Source organism: Melospiza georgiana, chromosome 11 (assembly GCF_028018845.1).
Source record: "Melospiza georgiana isolate bMelGeo1 chromosome 11, bMelGeo1.pri, whole genome shotgun sequence".
Lineage (NCBI taxonomy): Eukaryota > Metazoa > Chordata > Aves > Passeriformes > Passerellidae > Melospiza > Melospiza georgiana.
The window spans coordinates 9,255,053-9,273,257 of NC_080440.1; the positions used below are offsets into that span (position 1 = coordinate 9,255,053).

Below are 18,205 nucleotides of genomic sequence, written 5' to 3' on the forward strand. Positions count from 1 at the left end.
GGAGCAGGCTGGACAGAATGCATCGGACACAGGCACACACAGTTTAGGGCTTTATTTGCAGGCGCGCCCGCACTAAAGGCACCCGCAGAGTGGACGGGACTCCCGGGCTCGGGGACCTGCGGGGCGGCGGGGCAGGACCGGCCCCCGGTCCCGCCAGTGGTCCCTAGCAGGTGGCGTAAGCGTTGGCCCTCTCCCGGATCTCCTGCAACAGCCCGGTGACCTGCTGTTCCAAAGCCTGCAGCCGTGTCACCTTTGCCGCCATCATCCGTTCATTGGCCCCAAAGCGCTGCTCCAGATCTGTGGGACACGCAACATGGTCACAGTGCAGCCTCCCACCGTGTCCCATAGTCGGGACACCCGGTGGGACAGGCCCAGGGGGACGCTGGGAGATGTATGGGGAGGTGGCAGGAAATGTACCCCACCATGTGCTCCCTCTCACCTTCCAACTTCCTTTTGCTGTTGCTGGCCTTATCCAGGAGGTCTCGGGCTTCTGCCATCAGCTGCGACACACGCTGCAGGGCCCCGCCAGACACCCTGTCCAGCGTGCCCACCCGGTTCTTCAGCACCACATAACGCTGTGTTACCTGGGCCAGGTCCTGGCGGCACAAGGGCATGGTGAGGCTGAGCACCTGCAGCACCCAGTACCTGCTTGGTGGCATGCATAACCAGGCAGGGATGGAGCTCACCTGGCTAAGTGTCCCTGAGGTGGTGGTGGCACGCTGTGCCCCATCCTTGGCTTGCTGGGCCAGGTGGCGAGCGCCCCGGCCGTGCTCCTGCAGGGTGGCGATGCGCTGTGCCAGCTCCCGCAGCCGCCGCTGCGCCTGAGACTCCTTCCTGTCCAGCGCCTGCAGCCTGCGCTCCGCCTGGACGGGCACCGGCTGCAGCAGGCGCAGCAAGCACCATGCCCATGGTGCCAGCCCCACTGCCCTGGCACCTGCCCAATGCCAGCCACATTTCCCCAGCGCCAGCCTCCCTACCCATAATGTGCCCAAGGCATCAGTCTTCCTCTGCACAGCACTGATCCCATTATGCCCAGCAGTACCAGCTCCACTCCCCGAGCCCGTGCTCCTCACCTCCCTGGCTCTCTTCTCAGCCACCTGGATGGCATCCCTGGCGCTCTGCAGGGTGCTCCCTGCTGTCATCGCCTGTGTCCGTGCCACCTCCAGTGCCTGCTGTGTCCCCGCCAGCTCATCCCTTATGCCTTCTGCTCGCTCCCTGCAGCAGCACAGGCAGCTCCAGCCCTTGCTGCTGCAGGGGGACTGACCCTATCCCCTGACTGCCCCAGCATGGTCCCACCACTTGCCTGGCCTCCTCTCCCTGTGCCAGCAGATCCCGTGCCACAGCCAGCCCCTCCGCTGTGCTGTTGAGAACCGCATCCACCCCCTCCAGCTGGCTGATGCTCTCCCGCATCTCCCACAGCAGCTCCTGGATCTGTCCAGGGCTACTGGGCAGGGAGATGTTCAGCACCTGCCGGGCCACCAGCTCGATGCTGCCTGGGTCAGCTCCCTCCTCTGCGGGGACAGGGGAGCAGGGTGGGCTCAGGGTGGGCTCACTGAGTCCTGCCATGCCCACGTGCCCACCCGGTGCTGTCACTACCTGCCAGGAAGGCCTTGATTCGGCGGATGAAGTCCCGCAGCTGGGCTGTCGCCTTCTCTGCACGGCTGCGGGCGGCCTGAGAGCGCCCCAGTGCCTCTGCTGCCCTGCTGCGTGCCCCCCGTGCCAGCTCCTGCACCTCCTGCATCTGAGGGGCACCTGGCTGAGCAGGGGGCACAGGGCAGCCCCGGGAGGGGGCATTTGGGGTGAGCAGGGGGTACGAGGGGACAGGATATGAGCCTGCAAAGGAGCGTGCAAGAGGGGTGCAAGGGGACAGAGGGTACAGCTGTGGCCCAAGGGGGCACACACACAACTGGCACAAGGGACATCTCTGAATGGGCATAAGAGACACGTACAGAACTAACACGCTTGAGGGCATGGAAAAGGAAAAAACAGGACACAGAAGGGGGCCATGGAAAGGGCACAAACAGGACATGCAAAGGGGACACAAGGGGACCCCAGAAAGTGCCATGAAGCAACCACCCCTACCTTCTGTGCCACAACACCCAGCTGCCCTAATGCCACCTCCAGCTGCTGAGAGGCATTATGAGCACTGCTCAGGGCTCGAGCTGAGACAGGCAGTGCCCCTGCACACCCAGTGCCACCGCAGTGCCTTGTCCCCTCACTGTCTCGGCACAAGGCTCCTCCACAAGACGCGTCCTCACAGCTCCGGTCTCCGGGCGCCCCACAAATCTGTGATGATGCCAATGGTGGAAACGGCAGCTCAACGCTACATGGCGGGTGATGCCCACACTGCTTCTGCCAGTCCTGCTCTCACCTTCTCGTTGATCCTGGCAATGTTGAGGCCCATCACCCATTTTTGTGTCTCCCGTAAGGATTTCCGGGCGGCGGCTGTGCCACGGCGGAAGGTATCGCCCCGCTGCTTCAGCGCCCGCTCGGTCGCCCGCTGTGTCATCCGTGCCCTGCTGAGCTCGCCAGCCGTGCCATTGGCCAGCGCCTCCGCCCGCCGCGAGGCCTCCGCCGATGCCAGGATGCTGCGGTGGGACTCTGCGGGTGCGGGTGTCAGGCTTGGGCCGGCATGGCTGCCACCAAACCCAAACCTCGCTGGTTGCTCTTACCGCTGAATCCAGCTGCTGCTACAGTGCCGAGGAGGCTCTGAAGGTGGGAGGTGGTTCGGTTGAGACCCCCCAGCTGGCGGCTCAGCTCAGCTAGCCGGCCGTGGTGCTGCATATCCGCCTGCGCCAGCTGATTGAGATGTTGCTCCAACTCTTGGAGGTGCTTCCCGAAATTGTCCAGCTCCATCCTTTGGGTAGGGAGGATGGCTTTAAACTTTCGGGCAGGGACAAGAGGGGGATCCCTCCACCCCAGCCCTACATGCACACTTGCCTGGTGCCACCCAGCTGCCTGGGCAGTCCATCGAGGAGGGGACTACCAGGGCTGTGCCCCTCTCCCAGCAGCTGTTCCACGTGTCCCAGAGCCTCCTCCAGCTCCCGCAGGCGACGGGGGCTGAGTGGGAGTGCAGAGCCCCCCTCCCTCAGTGCCTGCACGTGTGCCCCGAGGCGCTGCAGCCCTTCCCGCAGGCTGCCCACGGCCAGGTCCCAGCGCCCAAAGCAAGGGTGGCAGGGCGAGCAGCGGGGAAAGGGCTCCTGGTAGCCCCGCTGGCAGCGGTCACAGCGCAGCCCCCCGAAGCCCGGCCGGCAGCGGCACTGCCCGTTGTCCTGCTCGCACTGCGGGCTCTCGGCACCCAGCGGCTCACACTCACAAGCTGCAGAGACAGTTGGCACTGTGTCCCAGCCTTCCCATGGAGCCCCATGCCCCCAGACTGCCACCCTGTCCCAGCATCCCACCATATTCCTCCAGAATCCAATCTATCCCCAGCATCTTCTATTGTCCCCACAGTTCCACCAAGTACTGGGTCCCCTAAGTCCTGCATGCCCCAGAGACATGCTATGTCCTCAGTGTTGCACCACGTCCCCAGCATCCCACTGTTTCCCCAAGGTCTGTCATGCCCACAGTGTCCCACCACATTCCCAAGATCTCCTGAGTCCCTTGTGTCCCCAGTGTCCCACTGTCTCCTTAGTGTCCCATGTTCAGAGCTCCCACCATGTCCCCAGGGCCCCCATTTCCCTAGAGTCTCACTGCGCACCCAGAATCCCCCCATATCGCCCATCCCCAGAGCCCCTGCTTCCCCAGTCCCTGGGGTGTGCTCCCACCTTGGCACTCCTGCTCAGGATTTCCCCAGTGGTGCTCCTGGCACTGGGAACAGACACGACCCCCGAAGCCAGGCCGGCACTGGCACTGCCCTGTCACCTGCAGTGACAGTGCCATGCTCACTGAGCAGCTCACTGGGCCCCAGGAGGGCAGTGCAGCCGTACCAGGGTGCCAGGGGACTCACTGTGTCACAAGCAGGGTGCAGGGCGTGTGTGGGGTGGCAGCCACAGGGCTCACAGCCCCTTGGCCCCCCCAGGCCCCAGAAGTGGGGTGCGCAGCGATCACAGCTCTTGCCCACGACGTTGGGCCGGCAGGCACAGGCTCCTGTGCCACGGTCACAGTCACAGGTGCCATCGGTGCAGTGGGAGGCCAGTGTGCCCCGTGGGTCACAGCCGCAGCCTGCAGGAGGGTGGGTGGCCACATGGGGCTCAGCCCATACCCGCTGCCCAGGCAGTGTGGTGCTGAACCCAGCACCTCAAATGTGCCTGACCCTACTGTCCCCCTGTGTGCCTGGCCTCAAACCCCTGCACAGCCCCACCAACCCCAATCCCTGTCCCCTGCCCAGCCCCAACCCAGGCACAGCCCCCCGCCCCTTCAAACAGCCCCAAACCTCTCCTGCCCTGAACCCTAGCCCTGCAACACCCCAAAATTCTCCCTGACCCAAGCCCAATCACCCACACCCAACCACAACCCCACACCTCATCCCTGCCTTGAGCCCGTGCATCACTTCAACCTCCCCATCCCAAACCCTGGTGCAGCCCCAGCCCCGCAGCCCCCGCAGCCTCCGCATCCCCACAGCCCTGCAGCCCCACAGTCCCGCAGCCCTGCAGCCCCACATCCCCACAGCCCCACAGCCCCGCAGCCCCGCAGCCCCACAGTCCCGCAGCCCTGCAGCCCCGCAGCCCCACAGCCCCGCAGCCCCACAGCCCCACAGCCCCACAGCCCCACAGCCCCGCAGCCCCACAGCCCCACAGCCCCGCAGTCCCGCAGCCCCATAGCCCCACAGCCCCACAGCTCCACAGCCCTGCAGTCCCACAGCTCCACAGCCCTGCAGCCCCACAGCCCCGCAGCCCCGCAGCCCCACAGCCCTCGCATCCCCACAGCCCCGCAGCCCCACATCCCCACAGCCCTCGCATCCCCACAGCCCCGCAGCCCTGCAGCCCCACAGCCCTCGCATCCCCGCAGCCCCACAGCCCCCGCAGCCCCGCTCACGCCGGCAGCTGCGCTGCAGGGCATTGCCGTAGTAGCCCGGCTGGCAGTGGGCACAGCGGGGCCCAGCCGTGTGGTACAGGCAGCGCAGGCACTGTCCCGTGCGGGGGTCGCAGCCCTCCGGGTCGCTGGTGTCGATGTTGTTGTTGCACTGGCAGGGCCGGCACTCCCCGCCCTCCATCTCCGGAGCCCCAAAGTACCCAGGGGAGCAGCGGTCGCAGCGGGGCCCTGCAGAGAGGGGGGCTGTAGGTGCTGGGGTCCCCCAGCCCTGCAGAGAGGGGGGCTGTAGGTGCTGGGGTCCCGCAGCCCCAGGCAGGGGGTCCCTGCTGCCCCGTGCCCGCCGTGCCCCTCACCCGCGTATCCAGGGGCGCAGAGGCAGACGATGTGGTGTGTCTCATCGTCCGCATGGCAGGCGCTCCCGTGGTAGTGCCGTGTGCCAGGGTAGCCGGGGCAGGGGCAGGGCCGGCACTGCTGCCCCGAGCCCAGCACTGGGTTCCCATAGTAACCGTCCTGGCACCTGAAAGGACAAGGGGGGACCCAGTGGGTCCCTCCAATCCGCCATATACCATCCCACCATCCCATCCTATTCCATCGTATCCTGTACCATCATATCTCACCCTATCCTAGCCAATCATATACCTCCCATTCCATCTCAATCTCATCCCATCCCATCCTATTCCATCGTATCCCATTCCATCCCATCCTATTCTACCCCATCCCATCATATCTATGCCAGTCCATCTCAATCCATCCCACCATTCCAACATATCTCATACCATCATATCTCATCCTGTCCTACTCCATTGTACCAACCTCATTCTATGCCACACCACCCCATGCCACGCCCTGGCCTCCTCGTGGAGCTGGCTCACCTCTCACAGTGCCGGCCGCTGGTGTGGTCACGGCAGTGCAGGCAGGTGCCCGTGCGGGGGTCGCACTCCTCGGCGTGCCCGTTGCACTGGCAGGGCCGGCAGGCAGGGAAGCCCCAGTGGCCGGGCTGGCACTGGTCACACTGCCGGCCCACGGTGCCAGGCTGGCACCGGCACTGCCCGCTCACCTTGTCACACAGCTGGGACACCGAGCCCTCCGGGGAGCAGGTGCAGGCTGCAGGGCAGCACAACTCAGGTCAGGCACATGGGTGCGGGGACACAGGGGTGGACGGACAGACAGACAGACAGGCAGGGGACCAGCGCCCAGAACATGCTCACTCCATGGGCTGTGGCACAAAAGGGCTCATGTGGACACACAGGTCCACAAGAGCACAGGTGGACAGACAGATGAGAGGGTGCAGGATAGCTCAATGCTCACAGGGGGCTCATGTGGATGGATGGATGGATGGATGGATGGATGGATGGATGGATGGATGGATGGATGGATGGACGGATGGATAACTGTGACTGAACCCATGGGCTGCAGGACAGCAGGGCTGAGATGGACATATGGGACAGACAGACAAGTGAAGAGGGTGCTGATGGCTGGACAGACAGACAGGAGAGACAGCAATTCCTGGCAGATGAAGATCCCAGTACTCACGGCTGCATCCCAGGGGCCCAAAGCCGAAGCTGCCAGGGGCACAGCGGTCGCAGCGTCGGCCGATGACGTGGGGCTTGCACTCACACTGCCCGCCCTGCACCTGGCACTCGCTGCTGCGGGAGCCCTGTGGGTCGCACTGGCAGGCTGCGGGAGCAGGACCAGCATGGGGCCAGGGCTGCCTTTTCTGCACCTGCCCACACCTGCCCACACCTGCCCACACCTGCCCATGCGCTGCCACTGCTCTCCTGCCCACCATGCCATGGGCATATCCTGACCCACTGCCCCAGCAGGGCTCCAGCCCTGCCCACTCATGGGTCCCACCCTGCAGGCTCCCCACTCACGCAGAGCCCCGCCGTGCATCAGGGCTGAGACGCTGCAGACCAGGCGGGCACAGGCCTCGGCCAGGGGGTGAGGGGGGGCCATGCGAAACACCTCCAGGCACTGGTACCGCTCCAGCTCCTCCTGGCGCGCTGCTGCCTCTGCCCCATGGAACCCTGGCAACTCTGACACCCGTGGCAGGAGCACCAGCTGGGGGAAGGGAAGAGGAGATGGGGCAGGGGGGCACAGCCAGCCTCCACTGTGGCACTGACCACTAGGCTGGATCCATGTGCTCCAGGACAGTCCCAGTGCTGCTGAGGTCAACTACCCCAGCCCCATCAACAGCCCCAGCTCCACTGACACCCCCAACCCCACTGATATTCCCATAAAAAGTGCCATCCCCAGAAGCTTCCTTATTCCCTTCCACGCTGACTTCCCTATGCCAACCCTAACTCTATCTAAATCCCCAGTCTCATTGATATTCCCTTCCCTTTCAACATCTACTTCCCCATTCCCATCCCCACCTATCCTCATCTCATCCCCATCTCCATCCCACCCTATCTCATCTCATCTCATCTCATCTCATCTCATCTCATCTCATCTCATCTCATCTCATCTCATCTCATCTCATCTCATCCCCATCCCTATCCCCATCCCCATCCCCATCCCCATCCCCATCCCAACCCCAAGTACATTCCCAGAGGGGGGTCACTTCCCACTCCAGCCTCTGGTTCCCTGTCCCTGCCCATGATCCCACCCCTGCCAAGCCTCAGGTACAAGGGGCAGTGGGACTCCCCTCACCGAGTCAATGAGGATGAAGGCACCAGGGTGGCGCTGGGTGACACCAGCCCGCTGAAGCCGCATGGTCACCTCATAAGGGGTGCTGGGCTCGAAGCAGAAGGGCCGGGACAGCAGCACGTACCTGTACAGAGCCAGGTGTTGCATGGGCACAACAGGGCCATGGAGACAGCAAAAGGACAGCAGCAGCAGGACCCAACCACCTCCCTCGTTCCCATCCCCAGCCCCCCCAGCCCATCCCGTCACACCTCTGGCTGTGGGGCAGACTCTGGCGGTACATCTGCTCGGAGGGCAGCAGGTTCCCACAGCGAGGGCTGGTGGGCAGCACCCGGGAGCTGACACTGACCACGGCCTCCCAGTCCTCGGCTGACTGTGGCGACAGGCAAGGCAGTGTCAGGGCTGAGCTGTGCCATACACGCCGTGCCGTGGCTGTGGCCGTGCTCACCTCGGGCTCGTAGCGCAGCAGCAGCTCGTAGTCCATGGCGTAGGGCACGTTGTCCACGCGGAAGGTCAGGCCAGCCCCGTCCCGCACCCGGGCGAACCCCAAGCCTGTCCAGGTCACCATGCGCCCGGCACTGTCCCGCACCACCTCCTCCACATCCGGCTGGGCAGGGCACCGGCACAGTTTGGGCCTGGCTCTACCCCCAGCCACTTCTGCCCCGCAGTGCCTCACTGTGCCCTCCCCTGCCCCCTCACCTTGGGGGGCTGCTGGCGGCTGCGGCGCGAGGGGACGGGGGGCTGGGGAGCACGGAGGGGGCCCTGCTGATGCCGTGAGCGTCCCTTCCGCCCCGCCGGCTCCCTGGTGTCGTACTCCAGGCAGTCCTGGGGCACCTCCACCCGAATGGCGCCCTGCAGGGATGGGGTCAGGGGACGGCGGCCATGCACAGGGACAGCCGTGCACCAGGACAGCCATGCACAGGGCATGGTATAACAGCCACAAGCAGGACAGGGTGACAGCCATGCATAGAGCACAGCAGCAGCTATGCATGGAGCATGGTGCGCAGTCACAGCCATGCACAAGCACAGTGACCCCCCAAGGACACTCACCGGGAGCTGAGGGTGGCTGTGGCCGTGGCCGGTGGCCTGCTCGGCCTCATAGGTGTAGTAGTCGAGGGGGGCACAGAAGAAGCCGGGTTGTACCTGGTCACACTGCCGCCCCATGATGTGGGGACGGCAGGGACATGCCCCATCCTCCATGGAGCACCTGGGGGTGACCATCCTGTCCTTTCATCTGTCCTTTCTGTCTGTGTCTTCATCCCTCCCTACGTCCACCTCTGTCCCCATCCCTCCCTCCCCCATGTGTGACTCCCAGCCCTGTCCCCCTCTCGTCCCCATCCCTGCCCCACGGGTGCTGTGCTGGGCCCCACCGGTTGTTGTAGGCTCCCCCGAAGTCACAGGCACAGGGCCGGCAGCCCCCCAGGTCGTAGCTCAGACCCCAGAACTCGGGCTGCAGTGAGGAGGGGACATGTAGAGCAGGTGTGGGGCCAACCCAGCCGTGGGGGTTGCTATAGGGTTGGGGACAGGTTGGGGCACTCACCACGCACTGGCTGCAGGAGCGCCCAGCCACGAAGCGTTTGCAGTAGCAGTCCCCACTGATGGGGTCACACGGGGAGCTGCCTGCCACCGTACCCCGTGGGTCACACCTGCATGCTGCCCCCACACGTGCACAGGTGAGGGGGTGCCAGTGGGATTACAGCCCACATGCTTCGTGGCCCTCCTTCCCCGTCCCATATCCATCCACCACCATCCCTTCCATCCCCATCCCTCCATCACCATCCCTCCATCACCATCCCTCCATCCATTCTCATACAACTGCACCATATCCCTCCATCCTACATCCTTCCATCTCCATCCCTCTGTCCCAGATCCTTCCATCCTCATCCCTCCATCACCATACCCCTCCATCACCATAGCCTCCATCCCTCCACCCTCATCCATCCCACCCCCATTCCTCCATCAACATCTCTTCATTCCCCATCCCTCCAATTTCATCCCTTCCTCCCTACCCCTCCATCATCCCCCCATCCCCTCTCCCACGCCATCCCTGGCTCCCAGCTCACGCTGACAGCCCTGTGGGTCATCGTGGCTGAGGCCGTAGGCGCCGTGCCGGCAGCGGTCACAGCGGGGCCCGGCCACGTTCTCCTTGCAGCGGCACTGCCCCGCAATCATGCCCAGCGCCACGTCCGTGTGCCCATCGCAGGCACCTCCATCCAGGGACCCTGCTGGGTCACAGTCACACGCTGCCAAGAGAGAGGATCGTCAGTAGTTCTGGCGGCTGGCACCAGGAGCCGTGAGGCTGGGGCAGGTGGCACCAGGAGCCATAGGGCTGGGACAAGCCGTGGGGCTGGGTCCCAGGGCACTCACGGGCACAGGCAGTGGGGGACCGGATGTCGGAGCGAGGGTGCCGGTAGTAGAAGGGCTTGCAGAGGTGGCAGTGGCGGCCCATGGTGTTGTGCTGGCAGTCATCACACACACCCCCACTGGTGTTCCCCGTGGCCAGGAACACGGCCATGTCAAAGTGGCACCGCCGTGAGTGCTCGTTGCAGTCACAGCCTGCAGGGACAGCACCGTGGCGTGGCATGTGGCACCACAGCCCACACCAGGCAGTGCCAAAGTGCCAAACCTCCCTTACCTGGATCCCCCTTACTCTGATATGCAGCACCACAACTGCAAAGCTCCCCAAAGTACAGCCCTGGCACCCCAAAACCCCTGGCACAGCACAGCACTGACAGCCCTGGCACTCACGGCGACAGGCGTTGGTGTTGGTGCCCTCGGCCGGGCGCCAGGGCAGGTCGTGGTAGAAATCCTCGCAGCGCTCGCAGTTCAGCCCCTGCGTGTGGTGCTCGCAGACACAGCGCCCGTGGATCTGGGGGGAGCACCCAGCTCAGCGGGGCTGCCAGGTCCCGTGGGGCACCGTGCCATGCTGCTGGGTGCGTGTGCCTCACCATGCCAGGGACAGAGGGTGTCGGGGCACCCGGTGCTGGGGCACAGTGGGCAGCGTGGCCATGGCAGAAGCAGCTCCCGCGCAGCACCAGCTCATCCACAGCGTAGTAGTACTTGTGCAGCACCTCCCGCCGAGAGTCCAGCAGGTTGTCTCCCAGCGTGTGCAGCTTGGTGAGGTTCACCCGCAGGTTGGTGACACGCAGCAGGTCTGGGGGTGTGTCACTGTGAGCACCTGCCCTGACACCAGCCCTGCATCCCCCCACACCCCGGCAACATACCCTGGATGTCTGGGCTGTAGGGATCTGCTACGGGGATGGAGGGGTCCAGCACCTTGAAGATGACCTGTGAGAAGGAAGGAATGTGTGATCCCATTCCACCCAGACCCCTGGCCCTGCTCTGCACCACCCCGTCCCCACGCACCTCCCCGTGGCTGGACGGCTCGATCTCAGAGTAGCGCTGGTCACACAGCACCTCATCCACAAGCCCCAGGGAGTGGCTGGGGATTCCAGGGAAGAGCTTGGAGCAGTTGTAGGCAAAGTAGCGATACACCTTCCAGGTGCGCCCAAAGTCTGCTGAGCGCTCCACCAGCATGGCCGCGGGGCGGAAGGTCTGCAAGACACCCAGATGGGATGGGGACCAGACCCACAGCCCCTCCAGATCCATCCTGTCCCATCCCATCCCATCCCATCCCATCCCATCCCATCCCATCCCATCCCATCCCATCCCATCCCATCCCATCCCATCCCATCCCAGGGATCCATGTGCCAGGACCCACTTTAAACTTCATGATGAGGTGGGTGAAGTGGAACTCGCCCTCCAGGTCCAGGCGGATGCTGACATGCTCCACACCTGGGAGACAAAGAGAGACAGAGATGGCTGAGGCTGGGGAAGACCCCCATGGGCATGCAGCCCCACAGCACATGCATCTGGGGCAACCCCAGTGCCACCCTGACCTCACCATTCTCCGACTGCCACCAGGTCCGTTTGTCATGGGGGCTGCTCAGGTAAATGACATTCTCGATGCGGTGGCTCTCAGGCAGGGACGGGTCACGTGAGTCACAGGTGAAACATTTCTCTGAGTCCTGTGCCAGGGAGTGGCACCATCAGGGATGGGTGATGGAAACTGCACCAGTGCCTGGCTGTGTGGGTCTATGCCGGAGCTGTTCTGGGGCTGGGTGGGCTCACCTGGAGGTGGCTGACGATGCAGTACTCCTGGGGCCCATCCAGCCCACAGGTGGAGGTGGCACTCAGGCGGGAGGCTCGCCCCACCAGCAGGTTCCCAGTGGCTGGGTAGCAGCTGCCGCGGGCGCAGCCGTGGCTCAGGTCAGGCTCCTGCCAATCCCCTGCCACCAGTCCCCCGACTGCAGAGAGCATGAGGGCACAGGCTGGGGGCTGCACTGGGGTGCTTGGGCATCCCCTGCTTCCCCACGCACCCACCCCACCCCCAGCCGTCCCATCCCGTCCCATCCCTGCATCCCGACCCACTGATGCAGCATGAAGCTCCATGATCCGGAAAGGTGCTGGCAGCAGCGCCGCAGCCTCGTGACCAGGGGCAGGGAGCAGGGTGACTGGGGGCTGGGCTGCCTCTGCTCCTGGGGGCCCGGGCAGCCCCAGGGTGCCGAGAAGCGCCACGGGGAGTCAGAAGCCAGGTCAGGCGCTTGCTAATCCCGACAGGGCTTAGTGCAGCCTGGATTCCCCGCTGGATTTTGTGGCAGTCAGGCTGTGGGCGCTGCCAGGCAGGGAGCATCGCCACTGCCACCACCTCCGCTGCCCAGCACCCTCCAACCAGACTGGCGTCCCTGAACCACCGCAGCTCCCAGCAGTGTGGGCATGCAGGGTGCCCCCAAGGCCAATGCTTACCCAGGAGGAAAGCAAGCACCAAGAGGTCCATGGGCAACCACGGGATCTGCCTGGTGGAACATGGAGATGGCACTGCGATAGGGCGTATGGCACGGGGTACAAATCAGCTGGTGCCTGTCCTCTCCTGGCTCTAGCATGACTGTGCAGTCCAGGATGCACCCCCCACACCGGCATGGTGCTTTCCAGGGACAACACAAGGAATCAGGGTCATTTGGGGCAGCTGCGTCGGAAAGCCCTCCGGAATGACATGCAGTGTCCACCTGAGCAGCTCTGCGGGACTGTCACACACGCATCCAGGCACACAGCCATGCTATGCCCCACCAGAGCTGGCACGAACTGTGCCGTGCCCCACCCTGCCTGGCTCAGAATGGATCTATCCTTTTGAGAGTCACTAGCGTCCCTGGGGGGTACCAGCACCGGGCCAGGGCCAGCTTGGGAGGGGAGCCAGGAACGCTGGAGCCGGCTGGGCAAGGGCGTCCCTGACTCTGGCCAGGGTCCCGCTGTTAAATTTAGGTTGGAGCTGTCTTTTGTGTTTCCTCCTCTCCCGGTACTTCCCGCTCCCAGCCTCACAAGTGCTGGATCAAAGCCTGGTCTCGGCTCTGCCCAAACACATCTCTCCTGTCCCCCGCACGGAGCCAGCCCAGGGCAAGGGGGCTCGGGGCGGCGGGGGGAGCCGCGGCTCCGTTCTGGCACCCGCCCCGCTCGAAGCCGTGCCAGGGCGATAGGCAAGGTGGTGCAGAGCCACGTGCTGGCACGAGGGTCCCCGAGCCCCCGAACCCCCCGTACCTGGCGTCCTGCGGCGTCGGGCGGGACCAAGGCCAGGGCCGAGGGCGGCGTGGGACCCGCTGCCCCTGGGCTGGGAGCGCAGAAATGAGCCGGGGCAAGGGCAGCGATGGGATGGCGGCTGGTGGCCCCCCTTCCCCGTGCACGATTCTTATTCAAATGGGCTGCCCGCTGAAAGGGACGGCGGTCTCCAGGCTACGGGAATGTCACTGCCGATTCCTTCTGCCTGGAGGCCCCCGCCGCCCGCCCGCCCGCCCGCGGAGGCCCGGCCGGCCAGGCGTCGGCAGCCCGGGCACGCCCCGGCCCCCAGGCGGCACGGTGGGCCCCGCCGGCGAACAAAAGGGCGCCTCGTGGGCTGGCGGGCCAGAGGCACCGCGTTCCCCGGGCTCCCGGCAGGAACGTGCCGGCCGCCGCGGGCAGTGAGGCGCGGGGGCAGCATGGTGGGATGGGTGGGTGCTTGATGCTCCGGGGAGCGGCGGGTGCAGCCGCGCAGGGGTCACTGCATCATCCTTCGCCTCAGGTGGGGATGGCCATAGCGAAGGCACCTGCACGGCTACGCTGAAGGGTGGAGCCGTGCAGGGCATCTGCTCTACCAGGAACTCGCCCGGGCACGGCGGCGATGCTGCCGTACGGGAACGTCCCCTCCCTCCCTCCCAAGGTACCTGTCCCTGCCCACTGCTACAGCTCCCTGGGCAAAGTCCGGCGCACGTCAGCCACAGGAAGCGCATGGCAGGGGTGGGGGTACCCAGCCTGTCACTGCCAAGGGACCCCACAGCTCCTGCCTTGTGTGCTGCCTCTCGCCAGTAGCCAGCAGCCAGCCCGTGCCATGGGCTGCGCCGTGTGCCAAGGGCTGTGCCATGCCCCAGAGCTGTGCCGTGCCCAGGATCTCCCCTGCGGCGCACCGGCTCCTACCTGTGCCCGTGGGAGCCCGGGGCGCTGGGCAGGTGGCTGGTGGCCCGGGTGGGCTGCGGAGTCGGAGGCCCGCTGGGCTCGGGCTGGGTTCAGCTGCTGTTCCTGGAGGAGGGCGGCCGGTGCCTGTCTCCTCCTCCGGCAGCCGTGCCAGGCGAGGGGAGGGACCTGCCCGCACCGAGCTTTAGCCAAGGTGAGGCAGAGGAAGGTACACGCTGGCGGTGGCCCCGTGTGACACAGCAGTGTCCTGTGCCTAGGCGGGCCGGGAGAGCATTCCCACAGGGCGGCTGTGCCCGGCCGGGCAGCACGTGGGGCTGCTGAGACAGGCAGCCCGGCTGGGACTCGCCCCGCACTGCGCGGGCCCGTCTGTGCCTCTGCCGGGCGCGTCTCTAGCAGCGGTACCAGGAGCCCTGCCCTGCACTGCCCCGGTACCCTGCCAGATGGATCCTGCTCACACCCAGCGCTGGCACTGTGGGCACTGCCATGCCCCACTCACCCTGTGCTGCTCGGTGCTGTCTGGGGTCCTCTGGACCGGCCGGGCTGGGTGCTGAGCCCTGCAGGGAGCACGGCTGTGCACCAGGGCCGGGTTCCACAGAGCCCTCACTGTCACGCAGGGATAGCGCCTTGCCTTTTATTAGCCAAGGCTGAGGGCAAAGGAAGGAAGAGGAGCCGTGTGCTCTCCACGCCAAGGCCATGCTCTGGCCACCCGCCGCCGAGCAAGGTCATGGACAGACAAAGAAGCGGCTCTCGGCCACAGGGATGCCAAAACCCACACCCCCAGGGACACCCTGAGACAGCCAGGCACCTCAGCAGGACAAGAGATGCTGTGCACAGCGCACTACCAGCTCCCCATAGCCATGCACGGCACTGGGAAGGCTGGAGGAGGGGCCAGGCTGTGCCCAGCGAGGGCCCAGCAGGGCAGGCTGGTGGTCAGGCACCACTACCACCTTGTGAGCTGGGAGAGCTGGCAGGAGATGAGCTGACAAAGAGCCATCAGCGCTGGCCAGCGTGTCTGTGTCACGGGATCTTGCCGAGGAAACCTCATCTGCTCTGAGGAGATCCAAAGAGGCCTGATAAAGGCAACTGTAACAGGATCTCTGGCCTTGAAAAGCAAATTAAGAGTGGGAGGGAAGGATTCTCAGTGGGATGTTAGGGACAAGAGAGGCATCCCAGTCCATTTCCAGGCACCTCTCTGAAGGCTGCTCTGACTTCCCATGCCAAGCTGCAATTCCCTTCCTCTGCCCCAGAGCCGAACGCGTGGGGGTGCCCGGGTCTGCCCGGGGACAGGGCCTGTCCGGGGGCGGCTCCACCGGCGGAGATCTGCCAGCAGCTCTGCCCTCCATCACCGGCAGCTGAACGCTGCCGAGCATCCCCCGCTTCCTCGCGTGCCCGCAGCCTCGCTGCCCCGCACCTTTCAGCAGGGATCAGGGCACTCTTGCAGCGGCACAGAGACCCCCCCGTCCCCCCCATCCTCGGCAGAGCCCCCAGGCTCCTGGGCAGCCTCTCACGCCTGGCCAGCCCTGCTTGGACCGACTTCCGTGCACGCAGCAGGCAGCCAGCACTTTCCCGAACATCCTTAATGAGCAGAGAATTACTTAACCACTTCCCTTCTCGAGGAATGCGCTCCAGCACGGCACCGGAGCTGCTGTCTGCCCAGGGCCACGGTCCCACCAGCATTAGCGCTGGGTCAGTGCACTGACAGCCCCGCAGCACACACTGGATCCAGATCGCAAACCGCGGAACAATGGCGCTTCTGTTGAATTAGCCGGGCAGAGGGTCCCGGCTGCCGAGTGGGCAGATCCAGAGAGGAGGCAGAGGATGGGCAGGCAGGCTGGGGCTGGCAGAGAACCTGCCAGCACAGTGCCACCGTGCATGTTTCTAGGAACTAACCAGGAATGTGGATTTATCCCAGTTAGGCACCAGTGACATCCACCCGGGGTATTTCCCACCCCAAACCAGGCAATCCTTAATGGAGTTTGAGTAATGCCAAACTTCCCTGGGAGATGTGGGGAGAAGAGCTGGGGGTGTGGTCTGCAGCTGAGTGTGCCCCATGCAGCAGCTGGCACACGGGAAACACCATTCCATGGAGCTGACACAGGGCCGGGAGCAGGAGCCCAGGGAGGAGCTGTCTGTCATAGCCCAAAGAAACGCTGGACACATTGGGTGGTTCTGAGCACCATTTTACTGAAGGGCTGGACACCTGCTAGGACTTCATAACAAAAAGTTCACTTCATTTAAGAAAAATGACAGTCTGTTTTTTGTCCCATTCCCTTCCAAAGAGTGGAATAATACTAACGCTGTCTTTTCACTAAGCAATGCCATTCCAAAATATACAACACTGAGTGTGGAACAGCCCAGCTTCATATTAACATTAAATATTATTAGAACTTCAGAAACATTCTACACAAACAAATGAAACAGTAAAAAGTTCACTCAAGAACAACATGGTCATCTGTAAAATCATGATACAAAGTTTGTAACTCGCCCTCCTGCAGGTTGCAGTTGCTGCTCCCCAGCGTTGCTCGGGATGCCCCAACACCCAGGAGTGCCACAGCAGAGCCCCTGGTGCTGCTCTCAGCTGGAGCAGGTCGGTGCAGCTGCGTGGAGATGGCTCTCATGGAGATGCTGGTTGGCAGAGAGTGGCTGGGCAGTGCCCACCCAGAGCCCTGTGTCACTCAGAGCAGCTGCCATGCCTGTGCTCAGGAAATGCTCCTCCTCAGCTCAGGAGAGCTGCACCAGGACCCAGGAGGAGAGAGGGCATCACACGGTGCCTTCCCCACCATGAACAAACACTGACACTCCTCTTGTCCCAGTCCTGGCCTGGGCAGGGCGGTGCAGCAGGGGCAGGAGGGGAGGTATTTCTGGGGGTAGCTTTGCAGCACCTTCTCTGTTCAAACAGCACCATGTGCCTGTGTCTGTGGGAATCACCAGACACTCACAGGGGCTGCCTGTAGCCACAGGAACACAGGAATGGAAAGGGCTAATTAAGACAATAAGGACAGAGTCCCAGACGATAATAAGGCCTTTAAGGGACTCTCTGGGGAAGGTGTTTTGGAGGCCACATGAGCAGTGCCAGATTGTGAGACTGATGAAGGATGGGAATGAAGGGTTGGGGGGTGCCTGCTGCAAAAGGACCCCCACTCCCCTGCAGCACCAGTGTCCATGTACTGCTGCCAGGCAGGGTAGGGGGAGCTCTGTGGCCAGGCAGGGATGGAGGGAAGACAGTGATGTGGAAAGCCACAGCCTTGGCTCCTCTTTTGCACATCTCTTGCAGCAGACACAGAAGCAGCAGGCTGCTGGCTGTCCAGGTGCTGCTGGCATTTTTAGCTTTCCCTACTCCCAGCTTCTCATTTTTCCACCAGCCTTCCTTAGTGCTCCTAAGCAAAGGAAGGGGTCTGGCCTCAGCACCATGGCTTTGGAGGCAGCTGCTGGCCAACCTGCAAGCTCCAGCAGTGTCCCAACTACAGACAAGCTTCATTCCACACTCAGGGATGACCTGGTGACAAAGGCTGGCCTCTCATGTCTTCTGGGACAAGATTCCTCCAAGGCACCTGGCACCTTCCTGACAGCATCCAGCTCCAGGCAGAACAAGCTGCAAGGAGAGGGAAACCCTAGCATGGTGCTCTCTAGCAGAGTCCAGAATGTGAGGGCTCAGGAGCATCCTGCCCTGCTGTGCTCTCCACAGGTTGTGCCAGCCCAGGCAGCTGGCAAAGCTGAGGGCTGCAGCATTGTCAGGAAGGTGCCAGATATCCCAAAACTGCTGTCCTCCCCGTGGGCCACCTTAACTCCTGCAAGGCCAACCCCATCTGAGCACAGGAGCAAAGAGGCCAGTGCCCTTTTGAAGACTGAAAAAGAAACTGTCACTTCCACAAAAACCAACCAGCCTGGCTGAGGAGCCGGCGCTCCACAGCTCAGCACCGACCCTGCCAACCACAGCCAAAAAAAGGATCCTCCCACCAGAACCTGCCTTCCTGCCCGGGAAGCTGCCCAGCTCGAGTCACACGGCCCAGCTGGAGCTGAGAGACAAACCTGCTCTCCATACCCAGGGATCCCTTGAGCCATGGCCAAAGGCCCAGCTTCTAGATAG

General features: G+C 63.8%; 1 protein-coding gene across 2 annotated transcripts; it reads right to left on the bottom strand.

The window, feature by feature from the left end:
- Positions 1 to 52: 52 nt before the first annotated feature.
- On the bottom strand, positions 53 to 13,373 carry LOC131088004 (laminin subunit beta-2-like). Of its 2 annotated transcripts, XM_058031767.1 has the most exons (35): positions 13,213 to 13,373; positions 12,427 to 12,476; positions 11,752 to 11,927; positions 11,525 to 11,648; positions 11,342 to 11,415; positions 10,987 to 11,175; positions 10,845 to 10,908; positions 10,569 to 10,774; positions 10,369 to 10,489; positions 9,988 to 10,176; positions 9,684 to 9,863; positions 9,161 to 9,273; positions 8,991 to 9,070; positions 8,671 to 8,827; positions 8,320 to 8,472; positions 8,069 to 8,227; positions 7,872 to 7,993; positions 7,627 to 7,747; positions 6,849 to 7,035; positions 6,508 to 6,651; positions 5,847 to 6,078; positions 5,328 to 5,491; positions 4,978 to 5,202; positions 3,950 to 4,164; positions 3,768 to 3,864; positions 2,941 to 3,319; positions 2,673 to 2,857; positions 2,372 to 2,601; positions 2,083 to 2,286; positions 1,597 to 1,741; positions 1,300 to 1,511; positions 1,074 to 1,211; positions 687 to 863; positions 440 to 596; positions 53 to 297 (listed from the first exon to the last, which is right to left on the bottom strand). In XM_058031767.1, the coding sequence occupies exons 2-35, from the start codon at positions 12,455 to 12,457 to the stop codon at positions 164 to 166; spliced, it is 5,484 nt and encodes a 1,827-aa protein (XP_057887750.1). In that variant the 5' UTR covers positions 12,458 to 12,476; positions 13,213 to 13,373; the 3' UTR covers positions 53 to 163. The 2 variants fall into 2 exon arrangements, with proteins under 2 accessions (XP_057887750.1, XP_057887752.1); XM_058031769.1 differs by lacking the exon at positions 8,320 to 8,472.
- Positions 13,374 to 18,205: the final 4,832 nt, after the last annotated feature.